At 41.5% G+C, this 16909-nt stretch overlaps 1 protein-coding gene across 7 annotated transcripts in view; it reads right to left on the reverse strand.

The window, feature by feature from the left end:
* Positions 1-16909, reverse strand: part of ZC3H14 (zinc finger CCCH-type containing 14) — a 39837-nt gene that overhangs the window by 11489 nt on the left and 11439 nt on the right. For 5 of the 7 annotated variants that reach the window (XM_025295122.2, XM_025295125.2, XM_025295127.2 and 2 more), the window contains 2 exons: positions 15934-16089; positions 2953-3027 (listed from right to left, as the gene is read on the reverse strand). In XM_025295122.2, coding sequence (XP_025150907.1) covers positions 2953-3027; positions 15934-16089 — 231 coding nt within the window. The remainder of the gene's footprint in view (positions 1-2952; positions 3028-15933; positions 16090-16909) is intronic. The other 2 variants (XM_025295123.2, XM_025295128.2) reach the window with 1 other exon arrangement.

The raw sequence follows: 16909 nt of genomic DNA on the forward strand, positions 1-16909 counted from the left end.
AGATGGTGACTGCAGCCATGAAATTAAAAGACGCTTAATCCTTGGAAGGAAAGTTATGACCAACCTAGACAGCCTATTCAAAAGCAGAGACGTTACTCTGCCAACAAAGGTCCATCTAGTCAAGGCTATGGTTTTTCCAGTGGTCATGTATGAATGTGAGAGTTGGGACTGTGAAGAAAGCTGAGTGCTGAAGAGTTGATGCTTTTGAACTGTAGTGTTGGAGAAGACTCTTGAGAGTCCCTTGGACTGCAAAGAGATCCAACCAGCCCATTCTAAAGGAGATCAGTCCTGGTTGTTCACTGGAAGGACCGATACTGAAGCTGAAACTCCAATACTTTGGCCACCTCATGCAAAGAGTTGACTCACTGGAAAAGACCCTGATGCTGGGAGGGATTGGGTGCAGGAGGAGAAGGGGATGACAGAGGATGAAATGGTTGGATGGCATCACCAACTCGATGAGTTTGAGTGAACTCTGGGAGTTGGTGATGGACAGGGAGGCCTGGTGTGCTGCAATTCATGGGATCGAAAAGTGTCGGACATGACTGAGCAACTGAACTGAACTGAAACTCTAATAAAATGTCAGTAAAGGGTTAAATTAAAAAACAAAAAACACCTCACAAAGAAAATAGTTGTAAAAGAAGAGATAACCAGGGACTGTCCTGATGTTCCAGTGGTTAAGAGTCTACAGGTCCACTGCCGTGGGTACATGGTATGTCGGGGGCAATAAGCACATTTTTTTTTGTTTGTTTGTTTTTAATAAGCACATTTTAAAAGGGGATAACTTAGTAGATCTCTAAAAGCTGAGTCTTCAACTAACAATGAATAATATGGATCTCAAGCTTCTTCCGAGGCCAAGAAGTGGGCAGCACAGGGGGCCTGGGCAGGGGCTGGGAGAAGGCAGGGCACAGCAGAATCAAGTTCAAGGGTCCATCCAGAAGCAGGTAGCTCTCCCTAAACTCTGTGTATCTGTTTTCTTTTCTGTGATCCTTACCACAGCTATTCCCCTACTGCGACCCTTGAAGACACTGGGAATAACTGGAGATATGCTTTCCTGTTGATCATTGCTCAAGAGGCTTACGGATGAAGCATCATGGTCTGACAGAAAAAGTGCAAAATTAACTCAATGCATACTACTAAAACTGTAAAAAGCAGTTAGATTTCATGATAATCTTTGACCACTTCTCCCCTGGAACAAAGTGGAGCTTTAGACTCCTGGAAAGGTAAAAACAGAGGGTTTCTAGACTAATGAATGCCAGCCATGTTGAAAGAAGTACCGTTCTGAAAACTGTGTGTGTGTGTGTGTGTGTGTGTAGTAAACATCACACAGTAGTAACTGCTGAGGTGCCTCCCTCAAGGTGTGTGTCTGTGTCTCTCTGTCTGTGTGTGTGTCTGTGTGTGTGTGTGTTTAGTAAACATCACACAGAAGTTAATGTTGAGGTACCTCCCTCAGTCCCGTCCCCACTGAGGTCCCAGAACCCTGGCACCCAATCCACTTCTTGAGCGATCTTTGTCTGGAAAAGCCGACCAACCTAAAAGATTCAAAGACACAGACATCACAGCACAGCCAAAGCAGACAGGCCAGACAAACCACTCTTCTACTGCAGGACCTACATTCAAAAGTCAAAAGTCCCTTACCTCATCCTCTAATTAATGAACCCAAAAGGCCAATCAGCTTAAGCACCCCGCTTTTAAATTACAAGTTAAGCAAGGATCCTCAGACACCTGAGAACCTCTATCGTGAAAGACAGTGATCAAAACAAACCACCTGGAGAAAACAAGACCAAGAAGGGAGGGGAGAAAATGTCCAAAACCACCTTTAATGTCTTCAGAGAAATAAGAAAGTACAGAGGACATGAAATAAAGCCAGGGTGTTAATAAAATAAAGGGATACGCAGAAACAAAAGGCCTCTCAGAAATAACAGAAAGCAGGAGGCAGGCAACGGCTGTGCTCACACGTAAGCCTTGGAGAGCGCTTGATGCAGACAGAATACGCACTGTGGACGGAAGCGAAGGAGACATGAAATGCAAAGCGCCGCCGGTGCCAGTAACACACCGACCGCAGCCACCACGCATTGTGAATCCAAGTGCTCTTACGCAGAAGCAGGATGGAATGCTGGGAAATGAGGGCAAAATCAAGGATGCAGTGTATCTCAACACTTTGACGGACAGAAGGGAGAAACCAGAGAGAGGGAGAGATGCAAGTCACAGAAGGGTGTCAACACCAAAGTATTCGCCAACTGGGTACGATGTGGCATCTGGGTAGAAGGTAATCCTTGGAGAGAATAAGCACACCTTTCTGAGCAGGCCAGGAAGGGTAAGGGAATATCGTTGTTGACTGTGGAGTCCTGAACACAGGTGAGGAAAATTCAGTAGGAGTCGATATGGAGTAGTTGAGGAACCAGAGCTTCCAACAACGGGACCAACAGACATAAATCAGGTGCTCACCACGGTCCTGAGGTAGCCCGTGGTATGTGCCTATGTGTGCTGGGGGTCAGGGAGACAGGCAAACAAGTTACAGCAGCTCTCAGAATGATAAGCTCTGGGTAAACACCTGGCCACAACATTCTAACACGAAATCAAAGTGAGAATAAGGTTTTACAGGCCAGAGGACACTAAAGCAGCTCAGAGCAATGGAGAAAGTTCAATGGAAAGCAGGGTAAGGATTCAAGAGGTCCCTAAAGCAGAGGCATGAGCAGCCAACGGTTTTCAAGGACCAGGGTGAAATGGTGTCAGAGGAAGCAAGTTCCTGTGTGAGGTGAACAATGTAAACACCACTCAGCATAAAGAAAATGCAGATCCTGACTCCTGGCCCTAAAATATTTTCACAGATCTTAATGTAGCATCTTAGGGCACGATCTAAGAGATACAGGATACATTAAATGAGGTGTAAGGAATGGAAATAGCAACTGAAAAATGCTAGATTATAAATAGAAATTTAATATTAGCACCAACCTTGACTGATCTGCAGAGTTTCTGCCATTACGGGGTCAATTTGCAATCGGGATAACAACTGCCTCTGTTGAGTTCCTAGAACATAAATTTAAAAACTTCACTATGCTTAAAAAAAAAAAAAAAAACAATAGCAGCTCATGTGCTTCCCAGAAATTAAGACCAAAATAATCTTTCTGGGTTCCTAATTGAAAGTCTTTAAAATAACTTAAAGCTTCCACAATACAATTTAATAATAATCCTAGACCAAAGGTCTGTAAGACAAAAACCCGTACTCAGGTTAAACCAAAAATGACCACGGTTCTCCCTGTCTGGAAGCTGGTTTCCTTGGACTGGAGAGAAGCACAGTGATAAAGGCAAAGGGCTGCAGAAGCCAGCGGGGGCAGCTGCCTGGGCCCTCGGCTGGCTCCCTGGGAGACGGGCGACAGCAGGCGGCAAGATCCCCTCGAGGAGGTCTCCCTCTGCTGCTGGGCTCTCAGCGGGTAAGGCAGCCCCCACCACAGAACACAGAGCTCCCAAAGGACACACTGAGGCCCAGACGGGCACAGAGAGCAGCGCACAGGGAAGGAGACACTCAGAGCGCTGCAGCCCAGGCCCTATACCACAGAACGCGGGCAAGTACTTAGAGATCCTCTAAGAAAGACACACAGCTCGAGCATTATTTCTTAAATGGATTTACAATTTTCTCAGTTACACTGCAAAACAAAACAGATACAGAACTGATTTTTCTATCTTCAGGTTGAGGTTTGCGAGGGCGTCATACTTCTCCAAACACCCCCAGCCTAGCAGATACTCGGTCCTCACTTGCTGATTTAGAAGCGATACAGTACAGTGTAGGAAGGGACGCAGTTGATAGGGTTCTAAACACTACTGAAGTCTCAGTAAGATTGTGCATGCTGCTGCTTAGTAAACCTACTACATCAGTTTCACAAGGACAGTTTGCTCACTCAGTGCAAGCATGTTAAGTTGGCAGCTGCTTACCGACTATCATGTTTCATTAAGAGGTTTTTAAAAAGGTTTGAAATTTGCCAAATTTTTATCAACTATTTTCTTTTAAATATAAGTTACACTACATTACTCCTTAATGATGTGCCCTTCTCCCCAAAATAAGTTAATTTCTTCCAGAATTACCATGGTTGAAAATCCAGTAAATCCTTAGGAGCTGACCCGAAACAGATATTTAGCCAAGTTGTATTCCTGAAGGGCTGCCTGGGAAACTGACGTGTAATTAGGTTACAGGGAGTATGCTCTTCCAATTCAAATACTAACAGGTCTCTTTACCATAAGCAGTGAACAATGACAGAATGATACATTTTAAAGTAATTTCACAAAATAGATAGATGAAAGAAGACCATTCTCCCACATTTCAAGTTTTGTTTTACCTCTCTAACCTTTTCAAAACATCATTTTTACAGATCCACGAAAAAGGATGGAATTCTAAAGTCTAGGTTTCTAAGATAAATCATGTACAAGATTTTGTCATTAAAGGTCCATGAAAAATTCAAGTTCTCTGTGACCTGCTGCCTCCATATGAAAACGACAGTCAAGTTACCCAGTGACGCCACATTCTAAAAATTTACCTTTCTCAACGTTTCTAAGGAAACCAATTATTTTTACATCAGTAGTCCTTGACTGTGACGCAAAATCTACTTCCTCCTGAAGATCTTCAAACTGTCCGCTGCCTTCAGATGTTGAATACTCATTCATTTTAACCTCCAAAGATGAAATTTTTCCTTCATTCTGTGACACTCTAACATTAAGATCAAATAGATTTGCTTCCACTGTCAAAATTGCTGCTTTCATCCCTTTAATTTCATTGATATCAGTTGATATTTTCCTTAAAAGATGGGAAATATTGTCTAGCTCATTCAGTGAACAAGAGGAACTTGTTACGGAACCTAAGTCAACTGGCCCAGGTGAAAAGAAAATTGGTAAAGATGGTGATGGAAACCTTGATGACATTTTCACAAAATTCTCTCTCCTTAATTATTTGGTAATTTTTCTTTCACAGCTCACTAAGCTTTCATCAAAAGTAAAAGCAATCATTAAGGCTGTGACTTTAAGAAGTATTAAACATCAATAATATTTTAAAACCTGTAATTGAAAAGACAGGATTGTACATTTCTGGAGTCAGAACTCAAAGTAAATCTGAAAATGCTCAACAAACCAGACCCAATTTTCTCTCTGCTTCAAACGAGAAGCCTTAACACGCAGCCCCCTGTATCCTGTAAGTCTTACTTACAGCTCCTCTCCAAACAACAGACCCTATTATTACACAGGAAACAACTCTGGCTTGTGATTGGCTGGAAGCAGACATGCGACACACCAAGAATTTTCTATTATTTACCTCATATGAAAAGGGCCACTGAAGAGCTGAGGCATAAATAAGCAATATAACATAAAGTACTTTACACCTGAATATGATGTGAACTTAATGTACTTTTGCTCATTAATGTACCCGTAATTGTCAAGCTTCACATTATTTTTCAATTGTTTTATCTAGTATCTTGAATTTCATTTCCCCTTGAAAATAGTAACAGGACACTATTTGGAAGCTAACTGGACCTTTGATCACGCCCATGTGTCTCTAATGATACACAAACCTTATTAAAAATATATGTGGTGATGATGGAATTCAACTGTACTGATATGAGACCTGGTGGAAATTTAAAAACAGAGACAATGAGGATTTGGCCTTGGTTTGCTGCTACATCATTATTAGATAGGTGACTTTTCGCCATTCTGTGGGTTGCCTTTTTCTTGATAGTATCTTTTGAAGCACAGACGCTTTGAACTTTGATAAAGCCCAACTTCACCTATTTTTTCTTTAGCTGTATGTGCTGCTGGTGCCACACACAAGAAACCACGGCCTAGTCCAGCTTCACTTAGTTATACCAAACTCCTTCTCCTAAGAGTGTTGTCATTTTAGTTCTTACACTTATGCATCTGATCCATTTTGAGTTAATTTTCATATATGGTGCAGGGTAAGGATCCAACTTGATTCTTTTGCATGTGGCTATCCAGTTGTCGAGCATCATTTGTTGAAAAGACTTCTTTCCCCAATAAACAGTCTTTACATCCTTGTCAAAATGCAACAGATCACAAGCACACTGGTTCATTTCTGGATTCTCACCCTGATTCGACCGATCTATATGTACACCCTTATGCCAGTGCCAGGAGATGGCACAGCTGCAGCTCTGCAGTAAGTTTTGAAAATGGAAAATATAAGTCCTCTAATTTTATTATTTTTCAATAGTTACAGCTATTCCAAGTCCTTTCCCCTTCTATGTAAATTTCAGAATCAGCTTGCATCTTCTGGAAAAAAGCCAGCAGAGATTTTTAACAAAGACTGAGTTGAATCCAAGATCTATTTGGGGAGTATCATCATCTTAACAAAATTAAAGCCTTCCGATCCAAGAGAATGTCTCTTGCATTCACAGAATGCATCAGAGTATCTCTCTCCATGGCTATAGTTTGAGAAAGGTTTTTACTTTGGTTTACTCACTAAGCCAACAAATAAGCTGTGCAAAATATGACAATGCAAGATGGTGAACACGACTCCCCACAGCCCCTCCAAAAGAATTTGTATAAAGAACTGCAGCCTCTGGCTTCCCCGTAACAGAATAAAGAAAAAGTACTGACATTTATATAAGAATCTTTATTTACTTCTTCATTCTTACCTGTAAACTAACCTGAATCTTCAAAATCTTTATACAGAAAATAATTTTCAAAGTTAACAAGGCTTTGGAGCCACATGGAATTCCTCAGGAGCGCCAGCTAACAGAGGCGGCGTGGCACCCCCTTGGCCCGGCGCCCCCTGCACGTCAGGGGGCCACTGGAGGGCAGCAGACACCGCTGCAGTGAGAGAAGCAGGGGGGTGTCAGGGGATGGGTCACAAAGAAACAGGTGCCCAAAAGGAGCCCCCTGGAGGCTTCCTGCTCACCCATGTGCGCCCAGCTCAACTTCAGAATGCAAAGTAAGCAACGATCCTTCCACCGACTCCAATGTAAATATTCATCAACAGAGAAAGTTCACATATTCTTGGGAAACCAGAACTCAAGAAAGGTTAAGGTCAGCGAGTGAGTGGCAGAGCCTGGTTTAACACCCTAGCAGTCTATCTCCCTGAGCCCCTACTCATAGCCTCTGCATTATGACACTTCTATGATACAGTAAATGGAACAAAATGCATTACAAAGAAAACCCATGTGGTGTAACTCTTTTTATACATACGTGTATGTGTGTACAGAAATACACTTAGAATTCTACTCTGCCTAGAAAGGATGGATATGTACAAACATATTTTTAAAAACACTAAGACTGCAGACATACACCTGCTGCAAGTGCAGAGCTTACTCTGAGGAAGGCAGTGGGCAGAATGAAGAGGGGACTTTCCTTGTTTTCTCTGAATATGAAAACTCCTTTTTACCAGGAGTCTTTCACAGTGATTCCAGTCCAACATGATATACATTAATTATATACATTTCTAGCCTCTCCTTCTGGAGAGTCCATAAAAATGAAGTAAAGAACGTGAAAATGGCACAAATCCTTACCAACATATAGCAGTAGATTTCAAATTGGGTTTCCAAGACAATAATCCACTTCCTCCACTAAGGTGGAGAAAGGAAATCAGAAATTCTATTATATTAAAAATATTTTTTATCTCGATACTTGTTAGAACTCTGTTTTTACATGTTCTTACATATCAATAATAGCATTTGAGTGTGTGTATGTAAATCAAATACATACATTGAGTGTACACACTGAAAAATGACTTTAGCATTGTGTGGTTAGGGAGCAGATTATAGCAGGTAAGATTTCAACCACCTCTGGAAAACAGAACACACACACATGAATACTGGCTGAGGCCCAGCGGGAGAGCCACAGACAAGACACCGGGAGAGCTGCAAGCGCGGCGGCAGCGACACACCCACGAAGGCAACAGACGTCTACTCAGCTGCTACCTCGTGCCAGCCACGTGCTGGGTGCTCAGTAACAGCAACAAACCACACACACACACACACACCCCCTTGCCAAAGAGCTTCCACTGAGGTGGTGAGGGGAAGATGAGCCTCAAAAACAAATATATTTTATGTTCATGATATTTAAAGCCCAAAATCTGGATTAAAAAAAAGATGGCAGTTAAGTGCTACAGAGAAAAAATTTTAAGAAAGTGGATTAGGGAGAATGGGGCTGGGGGCCTAGGGAAGGCCTCAGAGATGAGCAAGCTTACAGACGACAGGAAGCAAACATTCCCAGAAGAGGGCAAAAGCAGCTCACACATGCTCTTCTCTGAATGCTCCGAAAGAGAAACACACCCAAGCAGGTCTGGGGAAGAGCAAGAGGAACAGAATGGGGGGCCTGGCAGGGTAGGTGATGAGATCGGGGAGGGCTTTTGTCCTTGGGAGCATAACAGGGAGTCAACAGAGGGTTCTGAGCAAGGGTGTGCTGGGATTCAACTCTCAGAGTAAAAGGATCCCTCTCTGCTGTGGGGACAGACAGCAACAGGGAAGTTTGCAAGGGACAGATCAGGAAGGACACTGCCACCGTCATCAAGGCAAGTCGTGGACGATGGCTTTCACGAGGGCAACAGACGCAGAGATACAAGGGGTGGGTGAACTTTAATATTCTGAAGGTAGATAATGACAGGGAGGGAATAAGGGGAGGAGGGAAAAGGAGGGAAGGAAGGAAAGGAGACTGAGAAAAGGAAGAAAGGCAGAAAGTGTGAAAGAAAGAACAGCACAGGTTTCTGGTCTGAGCAACTGGAAAGGAATGGCTACCATTAACTAAAACAAGGAGGGCTGGAGGAAGAACAGAATGGCTAGGAAGATGTTAGCAGTTTGGTTTTAGACAAGTTTAAAAGGGTTCACTATATATCCAAGGAGATATATAAAACAGTTGGATAGGAATTCAGGTCCAAGGTCCAAACACAAAGCTGAGAGCTGACAGTGCTGAGCCAGATGAAGTGAACACAGGGGCACCGGATGAGAGGCTGGAGCAATCAGCAAAGATTTCCAAGGATATGAAATGAAAAACTAGGTTTTCCGAATGGTATAGGCACACAACATTTAAATGATAAAATTTTTAATTAAAAAAAAAAATACTCTTTTCTAAAGAAACTCAGCAAATGATCTGGAGAAAATCCAGGCAGCTAGTGGGAGTATAAGGCCCCCCCAGGGAAATTCCTCTGCAATTTCAAGGCCGATAAAGCACCTCCTTGCCTGCTTTATTTAAAACAAAACCTGCCAACGATAAAGCTTCCAGCCCATGCTCAACTCTAGCCAAGTCTTTGTACTGCCTTTTCTTAAGCTAGAGGCTTCACTGGTGGCTCAGATGAGAATCTATCTGCCTGCAATGCAGATCTGGGTTAGACCCTGGCCTGGGAAGATCCCCTGGAGAAGGCAATGGCTACCCACTCCAGTATTCTTGCCTGGAGAATTCCATGGACAGAGGAGTCTGGTGGGCTACAGTCCATGGGATCGCAGTCTGACAGGACTGAGTGACTAACACTTTCTTAAATTAGGATCAGACTTGTTGAAAAGAGCCTACAAATGAAATAGCAAAAAGAGCAAATGAAAACTGATAGGAAACTATTTTGGGGGGAACAAAAAATAATTCTTAAAACAAACAAAAATCCTTCAAACCCTCTATGTTCCTCAGACAATTTGAAATGATCCTGTATTCACAAGATAATATGAAAAACAAAACAAGAGAGAACTTGTGGAAATTTTTAAAAATCTTCCTGTTTTGGAAAAAAAGAAAAAATAGGGGAACTGAAGAGAAAGTCAAGAAAATATTTCAGAGTAGAACATGATCAAGTCACAATTGAGGACACAAAAGAGACAGTAACTAACTGTACCTAGACTCATCACAGTAAATGTTAGACATCAGGGACACAGGGTAACAAGCTACAATGGAAAAGATTCTGAAGGAAAAAATTCATATGTAGGTATGTATGTGTATGTATATATGTATGTATAGATGAATCATTTTGCTGTACACCTGAAATAGAAATCAACTATTCTTCCATTAAGAAAAAGAGAAAATCCTAAATATTTCCAGAGGAAAAGCCCTAGTATTAATAATGGACTAAGAATCAGATGGGCAATCAACTTCTCAGCATAAACAAAGAAACCTCAAGATAACTAGACACATCATAGTGAAACTGCAGAACACCAAAGACAAAGAGAAGATCTTGAAAGCAGCCAGAAAAGGGACAGATCACCTACAAAGGAACGACAGACAATTAGAATAACAGAAGTCCATTCAACAACAATGGAAGCCAGAAGACAGTGGAATAATATAAACAAGGTGGTGAGAACAAATAACTGCTGCTGACCCAGATTTATATACGCAGCAAAGCCACTGCACAAGAACAAGAGGAACCGAACATGCTCGTAGGTAAACAGATTCTTGGGAAATTTACCACCAACAGACCTGTTCTAAAGAAACTTCCAAAGAATACACATCAAAAAATATGTCCAAATACTGTAAAATGATGGTCCAAAATCACTGCAGATGGTGACTGCAGCCATGAAATTAAAAGACGCTTACTCCTTGGAAGGAAAGTTATGACCAACCTAGATAGCATATTCAAAAGCAGAGACATTACTTTGCCAACAAAGGTCCGTCTAGTCAAGGCTATGGTTTTTCCAGTGATCATGTATGGATGTGAGAGTTGGACTGTGAAGAAAGCTGAGCACTAAAGAATTGATGCTTTTGAACTGTGGTGTTGGAGAAGACTCTTGAGAGTCCCTTGGACTGCAAGGAGATCCAACCAGTCCATCCTAAAGGAGATCAGTCCTGGGTGTTCATTGGAAGGACTGATGCTGAAGCTGAAACTCTAGTACTTTGACCACCTCATGCGAAGAGTTGACTCATTGGAAAAGACTCTGATGCTGGGAGGGATTGGGGGCAGGAGGAGAAGGGGATGACAGAGGATGAGATGGCTGGATGGCATCACCAACTCGATGGACATGAGTTTGAGTGAACTCTGGGAGTTGGTGATGGACAGGGAGGCCTGGCGTGCTGTGACTCATGGGGTCGCAAAGAGTCGGACACGACTGAGCGACTGGACTGAACTGAAGTAACATTCAATAGATTTGAGAAAAAAAATAAACATAATATGTTTGGTAAATCTGAACAAACACAGCCTGGGTTAAATAATAATGGTACCCAATTTATGCAGTAAAAAAAAAAAGAAAAGGACCAAGATGCACTGGAAACACAATGTAAATTCTGAGAAGGTAAAGACTGCAGCTGAGATATTCTAAAACCCATTTACTATTTGCAGATGCGGTCAGAATATTGACTTTTAGAATACTAAATTTGTATGGTAAAATGTCAGTGGTAACCAGTAAAAGAACAAAAACCATTTAAAAAAACACAAAATAAAGTAAAGCTGGGCGATCAACAACAATTACAATGTAATGTAATAAATCTTTTAAAAAGGTCAAAAAATAAAAGCAGGCAAACACAAAACCCCCAAAAAAGGTGACAGAAACTAGTCCAACTCCATCAATAATCGTCATAAATGTGAAGGGTTTAAACTCATATAAAAAGCAAGCTCAGACGGAATTTTAAAACAATAATGTAGCTTTACAATATTAAAAGACATACACCTAACAAGGACAAAGAAGACTAAAAACAAATGCATGGAACACAAGATGTATGAGGCAAATACTAACTAGCTACATTAAAATCGGACAAAACTGAGTTTTAGATGAAAGCATCATTTATATACATGGAGGGTTACAGATAAGGATAAAAGTTTCAATTCATCAGGAAGATGTACCTTCCTGATTCAATTCATCAGGACAGTTTTAAATATACATGCACCTAGTTCAATAGCCTCAAAGTAAATGAAGCAAAATCTACCAGAAGTACAGAGAAATTAAGACAGATCTGTCATCCTGACAAGCAATTTCAAAACCCTCTCAATCACTGATAAGCAGACCAAAAACTCAGCAAGGTCAAGACTTGAATAGTACTAGCTATAGAGTTTTAACTACTAAATGCAGAAATTTCAACAGTTAGAATCCACTTTCTTTCAAAATGTACATAGAAGATGTACATAATGGACTATGTTAAGGCTTAAACTACTTTAAAAAAAATTATACAAATCACATTATCTGATCACAATGCAATTAAGTCCATAGTATATAGTTAAAACGATTAAAAGACAAACCAAAATTTCCATATTCTATACATTAAATGCACTTGAATAACAAAAACTTTTGTGATGTGCAGCAAAAATGGCACATCAAGAGAAATCCATGGTTTAAATGCTTACATCTGCAAAAACCAGGCTAACATAAGTTAATAAGAAAAAATATAGACATATATATTAAACGTAAGAGCAAAAATCATTGAAAGGGAACACACACCAGAAGAGAATCAGTAAAGCAAGAGCTGCTGCTCTGATAAATCTTTCAAGATGCAAAATACGCTCTGAGCGACAGATTATCCCAAGACAAAAGCAAAGCACTGTGAGGTGGCTAGGCTCATTAAAATACAGAGGTCAGAAGGATGGGCGAACACTACCAACAGCTCCAGACGTTGTATGTGCATGTTTAGATTTTTAAACACCTGTCAGAGACAAAGCTACCAACAGTGACTAAGCATTTGCCCTGCGCTTGTGAGCAAATGATACCAGTGCCAGTCTTCAGTGGTAGAGGTACTTCACCCCTTTTCAGTTTCTTAACCTTTTACTTTACAACAAAACAATGATGTAGAAAGCCTCACAAAAACGCCTAATGAGTTCTTGTAAGGCAAAACACCATTATAATCTTATTCAGCTAGAAAATAGAACTAAGTAAGCCACCCCACAGCATGCGAAATTCTGGGCTGGATGAGTTACAACCAAGATCGCCGAGAGAGAGAAGTATCAACAACCTCAGAGATGCAGATGACACCACTCTAAAGGGCAGAAAACGAAGAAGAATGAAACAGCCTCTTGATGAAGGTGAAAGAGGAGAATGAAAACTCTGGCTTAAAACTCAGTATTAAAAAAGCTAAGATCCCACCATTTCACGGCAAACAGAAGGGAAAAAGGTAGAAGCAGTGACAGATCTCCTCTTTGGTTCTAAAATCACTGTGGATGGTGACTTCAGCCATGAAATTAAAAGATGCTTGCTTCTTGGAAAGAAAGCTACTGACAAACCAGTGTATTAAAGAGCAAAGACATCATTTTGCCAACCAACGGCCATATAGTCAAAACCATGGTTTTCCAGTAGTCATGTACAGATGTGAGAGTCGGACCATAAAGAAAGCTGAGCGCCGAAGAATTGATGCTTTTGAACTGTGGTGTTGGAGGAGACTGTTGAGAGTCCCTTGGACTGCAAGGAGACCCAACCAGTCCATCCTAAAGAGATCAGTCCTGGGTGCTCATGGGAAGGACTAATGCTGAAGCTCAAGGTCCAATACTTTGGCTACCTGATGTGAAGAGTCAACTCATGGGAAAGACCCTGATGCTGGGAAAGATTGAAGGCAGGAGAAGAGTGAGACAGAGAATGAGATCGTTGGATCCAATGGACATGAGTTTGAGTAAACCCCGGGAGATGGTGAGGGACCACGAGGCCTGGTATGCTGCAGTCCATCGGGTCGTGAAGAGGCGGACACAACTTGGCAACCGAACAAGAAGCCATCCCACTAGCCTCCCTCTGTGTACTCCTATCCACAAGGAATCACAGATGCTTTTTAGAGTAATACCTGCTGCTGCTGCTGCTAAGTCACTTCAGTCGTGTCCGACTCTGTGCGACCCCACAGACAGCAGCCCACCAGGCTCTGCCATCCCTGGGATTCTCTAGGCAAGAACACTGGAGTGGGTTGCCATTTCCTTCTCCATTGCGTGAAAGTGAAAAGTGAAAGTGAAGGTGAAGTCGCGTCCGACTCATAGTGACCCCCATGGACGGAGGAGCCGTCCATGGGATTTTCTAGCAAGAGTCCTGGAGTGGGGTGCCACTGCCTTCTCCGGAGTAATACCTAGTTTGTGATTTTATCATACCAGTGTACATACCCAGACGCGACACCTTACCCTTGTCCTTTGCATTTTGTAAGTCTACTGATATATATAATGGGCCCCCGAAACTACATTTTGCCTGTTGCACACTCATCGCCTCAGTATTTCCTGCCAGCTGACTGCTGCATCAGAGGCTTGATCACTCAGGTTCACATCCTCCGGCAAGACTAGGGTCGTCTTTTATTCTTTCATCAGGAAGCACAAAATAGTGGATTTTCACTTTTAAAAGTTTTAGTAGCCATTATCAGTGCCTAGATTCACTAATTCACTGTAAGTTGGGGGGGAAACTACTATAATTGTATCATTTTGTTTCCCTTCTAAAAGCTAAATAATTTTAAAAGATGCTCCCTTCATCTACTATATCAAAAGGGATAGCAAATACTTCCAATTTTAAGTTTGTGGATTTCATGGTCTGTTGCAACTGTTCAACTCTGTGGCTGTAGTATGAGCGCCAGAGACCATACATAAATACATGGACAGAGCTCAGTCTGATAAAACGTCGCTTACAGACAAAGCACGGACTCCTGTACGACTGCCACCCTGTGGTACCACCCTTAAAGGAAAGAAAGCATAAATGCTCAACTTTACTTTTCTGGTTCTCACGACAATGAATTAGTATCTATTATCCTCCAAAAGGACCAATTAAGGGTTTACTTGGAGAAGGAAATGGCAACCCACTCCAGTATGCTTGCCTGGTTGAGTCCCAAGGAGAAAGGAGCCTGGCAGGCTACAGTCCATGGGGTCCAGACAGTCGGACACGACTTAGCAACTACACCACCACCAGCAAGGGTTTACTTAAAAATACCACCATGGGGTGGGGGGAACCGTCATGAAACCACATATTCAAACCTGTCTAACAGACGCCAATTCACTGCAAATCCTTAACTAAAGCTCAAATCCCAGTTTCCACTGCTTTAAACAAATTGGCCCATTTATTCTTTGAATCAGTACCTACTGGCTATTTTGGGGGTTTTCCCATTTTCAGGACCATGATTTATTGGAACCGCACATATGGATGCGGCAAACTGCACACCCTAGGTTAAGGACTTTTTAAAAAAAAAAAGGAGAAAGAGGGACAAATATAAGATGGAAGCATAAGGTTTCATGAAACAAATAAATCTGGGAGGACCATGGAACAATTTAAAGGACCCAGCTGAGGAGGAATGAAAAAATACACTCCAGCATTGTGGACGTATTAGGTCACAATTAGCACGCAGCTTTGGTGGAGTTTTTTATAGAAGACGGAAAGAACAAACTAGAGTCTTTCCTAATGGGAACAGAAGAAATGGGGTAGAAAGCAGTAGAGAAGGGCTGGGCAGGCCCAGGGGCAGATAATGAATGAAGCTGCCAAAAGGCCATGCTGCTGGCATCAGTCCTGGACGACGCAGAGTGGGAAGAGGAGCCCGAAATGCTATCACAAAGGAGTTACAGCATCAGAGTCACACTTAGACAGGAGAGTCTGTCCAAGAGTTGGGGGTGAGGGGCTGAGAGAAAGAAAGCAGAAAGATTAGCTGGAAGTATGTCAGACCCAAGGGGATAAACTAGTACTACCGGGACAATGAGGCAGCTCTGACAGGTCAGAGACGTGATGCTCAGAAAGGGGAGATTTAAAGACAAGACTTCAAGTTCAAGGGAACAGGGCTAGGATTACCAAAAAGGAAGGAAGAGTGCAGGCGTCCACATAACTAAAGACTGGAAAAATACTGAAAAAGCTGGGTGACTGGATTCATGGGAATTCACTGTACTATTCTTTCCACTTTTGAGAACACTAAAAATTTCCCCAATAATATGCTTTTTTAAATTCTGGAAAGTGTATAGACTTCCTTCATGGTCCCTTTTTCTATTCATGGGCCTACTGGGCCCTTTTCTCACAGCATAACCAAGATTTCATAAATACTCACTGGAAAATATGTGATGTCATGTGAAAAAAAGTATAGTAGAAAATGAAGCACCATTTAAACTATTACCTTGACTTTTGTCTATATTATCTCCTTTTGCTTCCTCTTCTTTAATAGGAGAACTTATCCTAGGGACTCTGCCTTGTCCCTGGACCATTTCTGCTAGCAATTCTTCCTGAGAAGTTCGAGTTCTGGGAGCAACTGGAAGTGTCTGTTTCTGTGAGACTTTTACATAAAAAGCAAAAAAAGAAGGAAATTCAAATGAAGTGATATATCAAAACTCAACAGTGAGTATCACATTAAACGTTAAATGCCTCCTTGGGTTTAGAATATATGAGTTGTTAGAAACAGTTCATAGATACCTCATGTTTCCTTTCAATACTCTTAGTTACCTATGCTTATATAAAAACATCTATACATCTTAAACTGTATGCAATAAACACACTGCAGCACACATGTGTTGTAAACCATATGCAGTTTGGGTTCTGCTTCATGGTTGTGCAATAATTTCAAATTATAATCTAGATAGCCTGGATAAAGAATTTCAATGCTATGTCTCAAAAATCTTTTGAGACTGTCTCCAATTACAAAAGTAGGAAATTTCAAGTTCACAGTGATGTCTAAATTTCTCACCATTCTAAATACTCAATATTGCTGAAAGACCAAAAAAGAAAATGTAAATAGAGGAATTGTTATGTCAAGTTGGCCTTTACCTAATATTTCAAACGCTGTTTATGTTCAGGGTTAAATCAGGGATGAGAAGAAGTAAGGGTACAGATGACTACCAGGCTTGAAAGTTGCTAGCTTACAGTTTACTTCATTTTAAGAAAGGGTCACACACAGAGATGCAAAAGAGAAGAGAAAAGCAGAAAAATGCTAAAAGGACAGTCACCAAATCCGTAGCAAAATTAAAATTAAAAAATTTAGAGTGCATAACCATTACAGCTTACTAGCAGAAAATTTGCATACTAGACACAGCACGCGGGGCACAGAGCACTGAGCCTGACGGCAATGTGAGGCCCATCATTTGGTTACATTTTAGGAC

Source organism: Bubalus bubalis, chromosome 11 (assembly GCF_019923935.1).
Source record: "Bubalus bubalis isolate 160015118507 breed Murrah chromosome 11, NDDB_SH_1, whole genome shotgun sequence".
Classification (NCBI taxonomy): domain Eukaryota; kingdom Metazoa; phylum Chordata; class Mammalia; order Artiodactyla; family Bovidae; genus Bubalus; species Bubalus bubalis.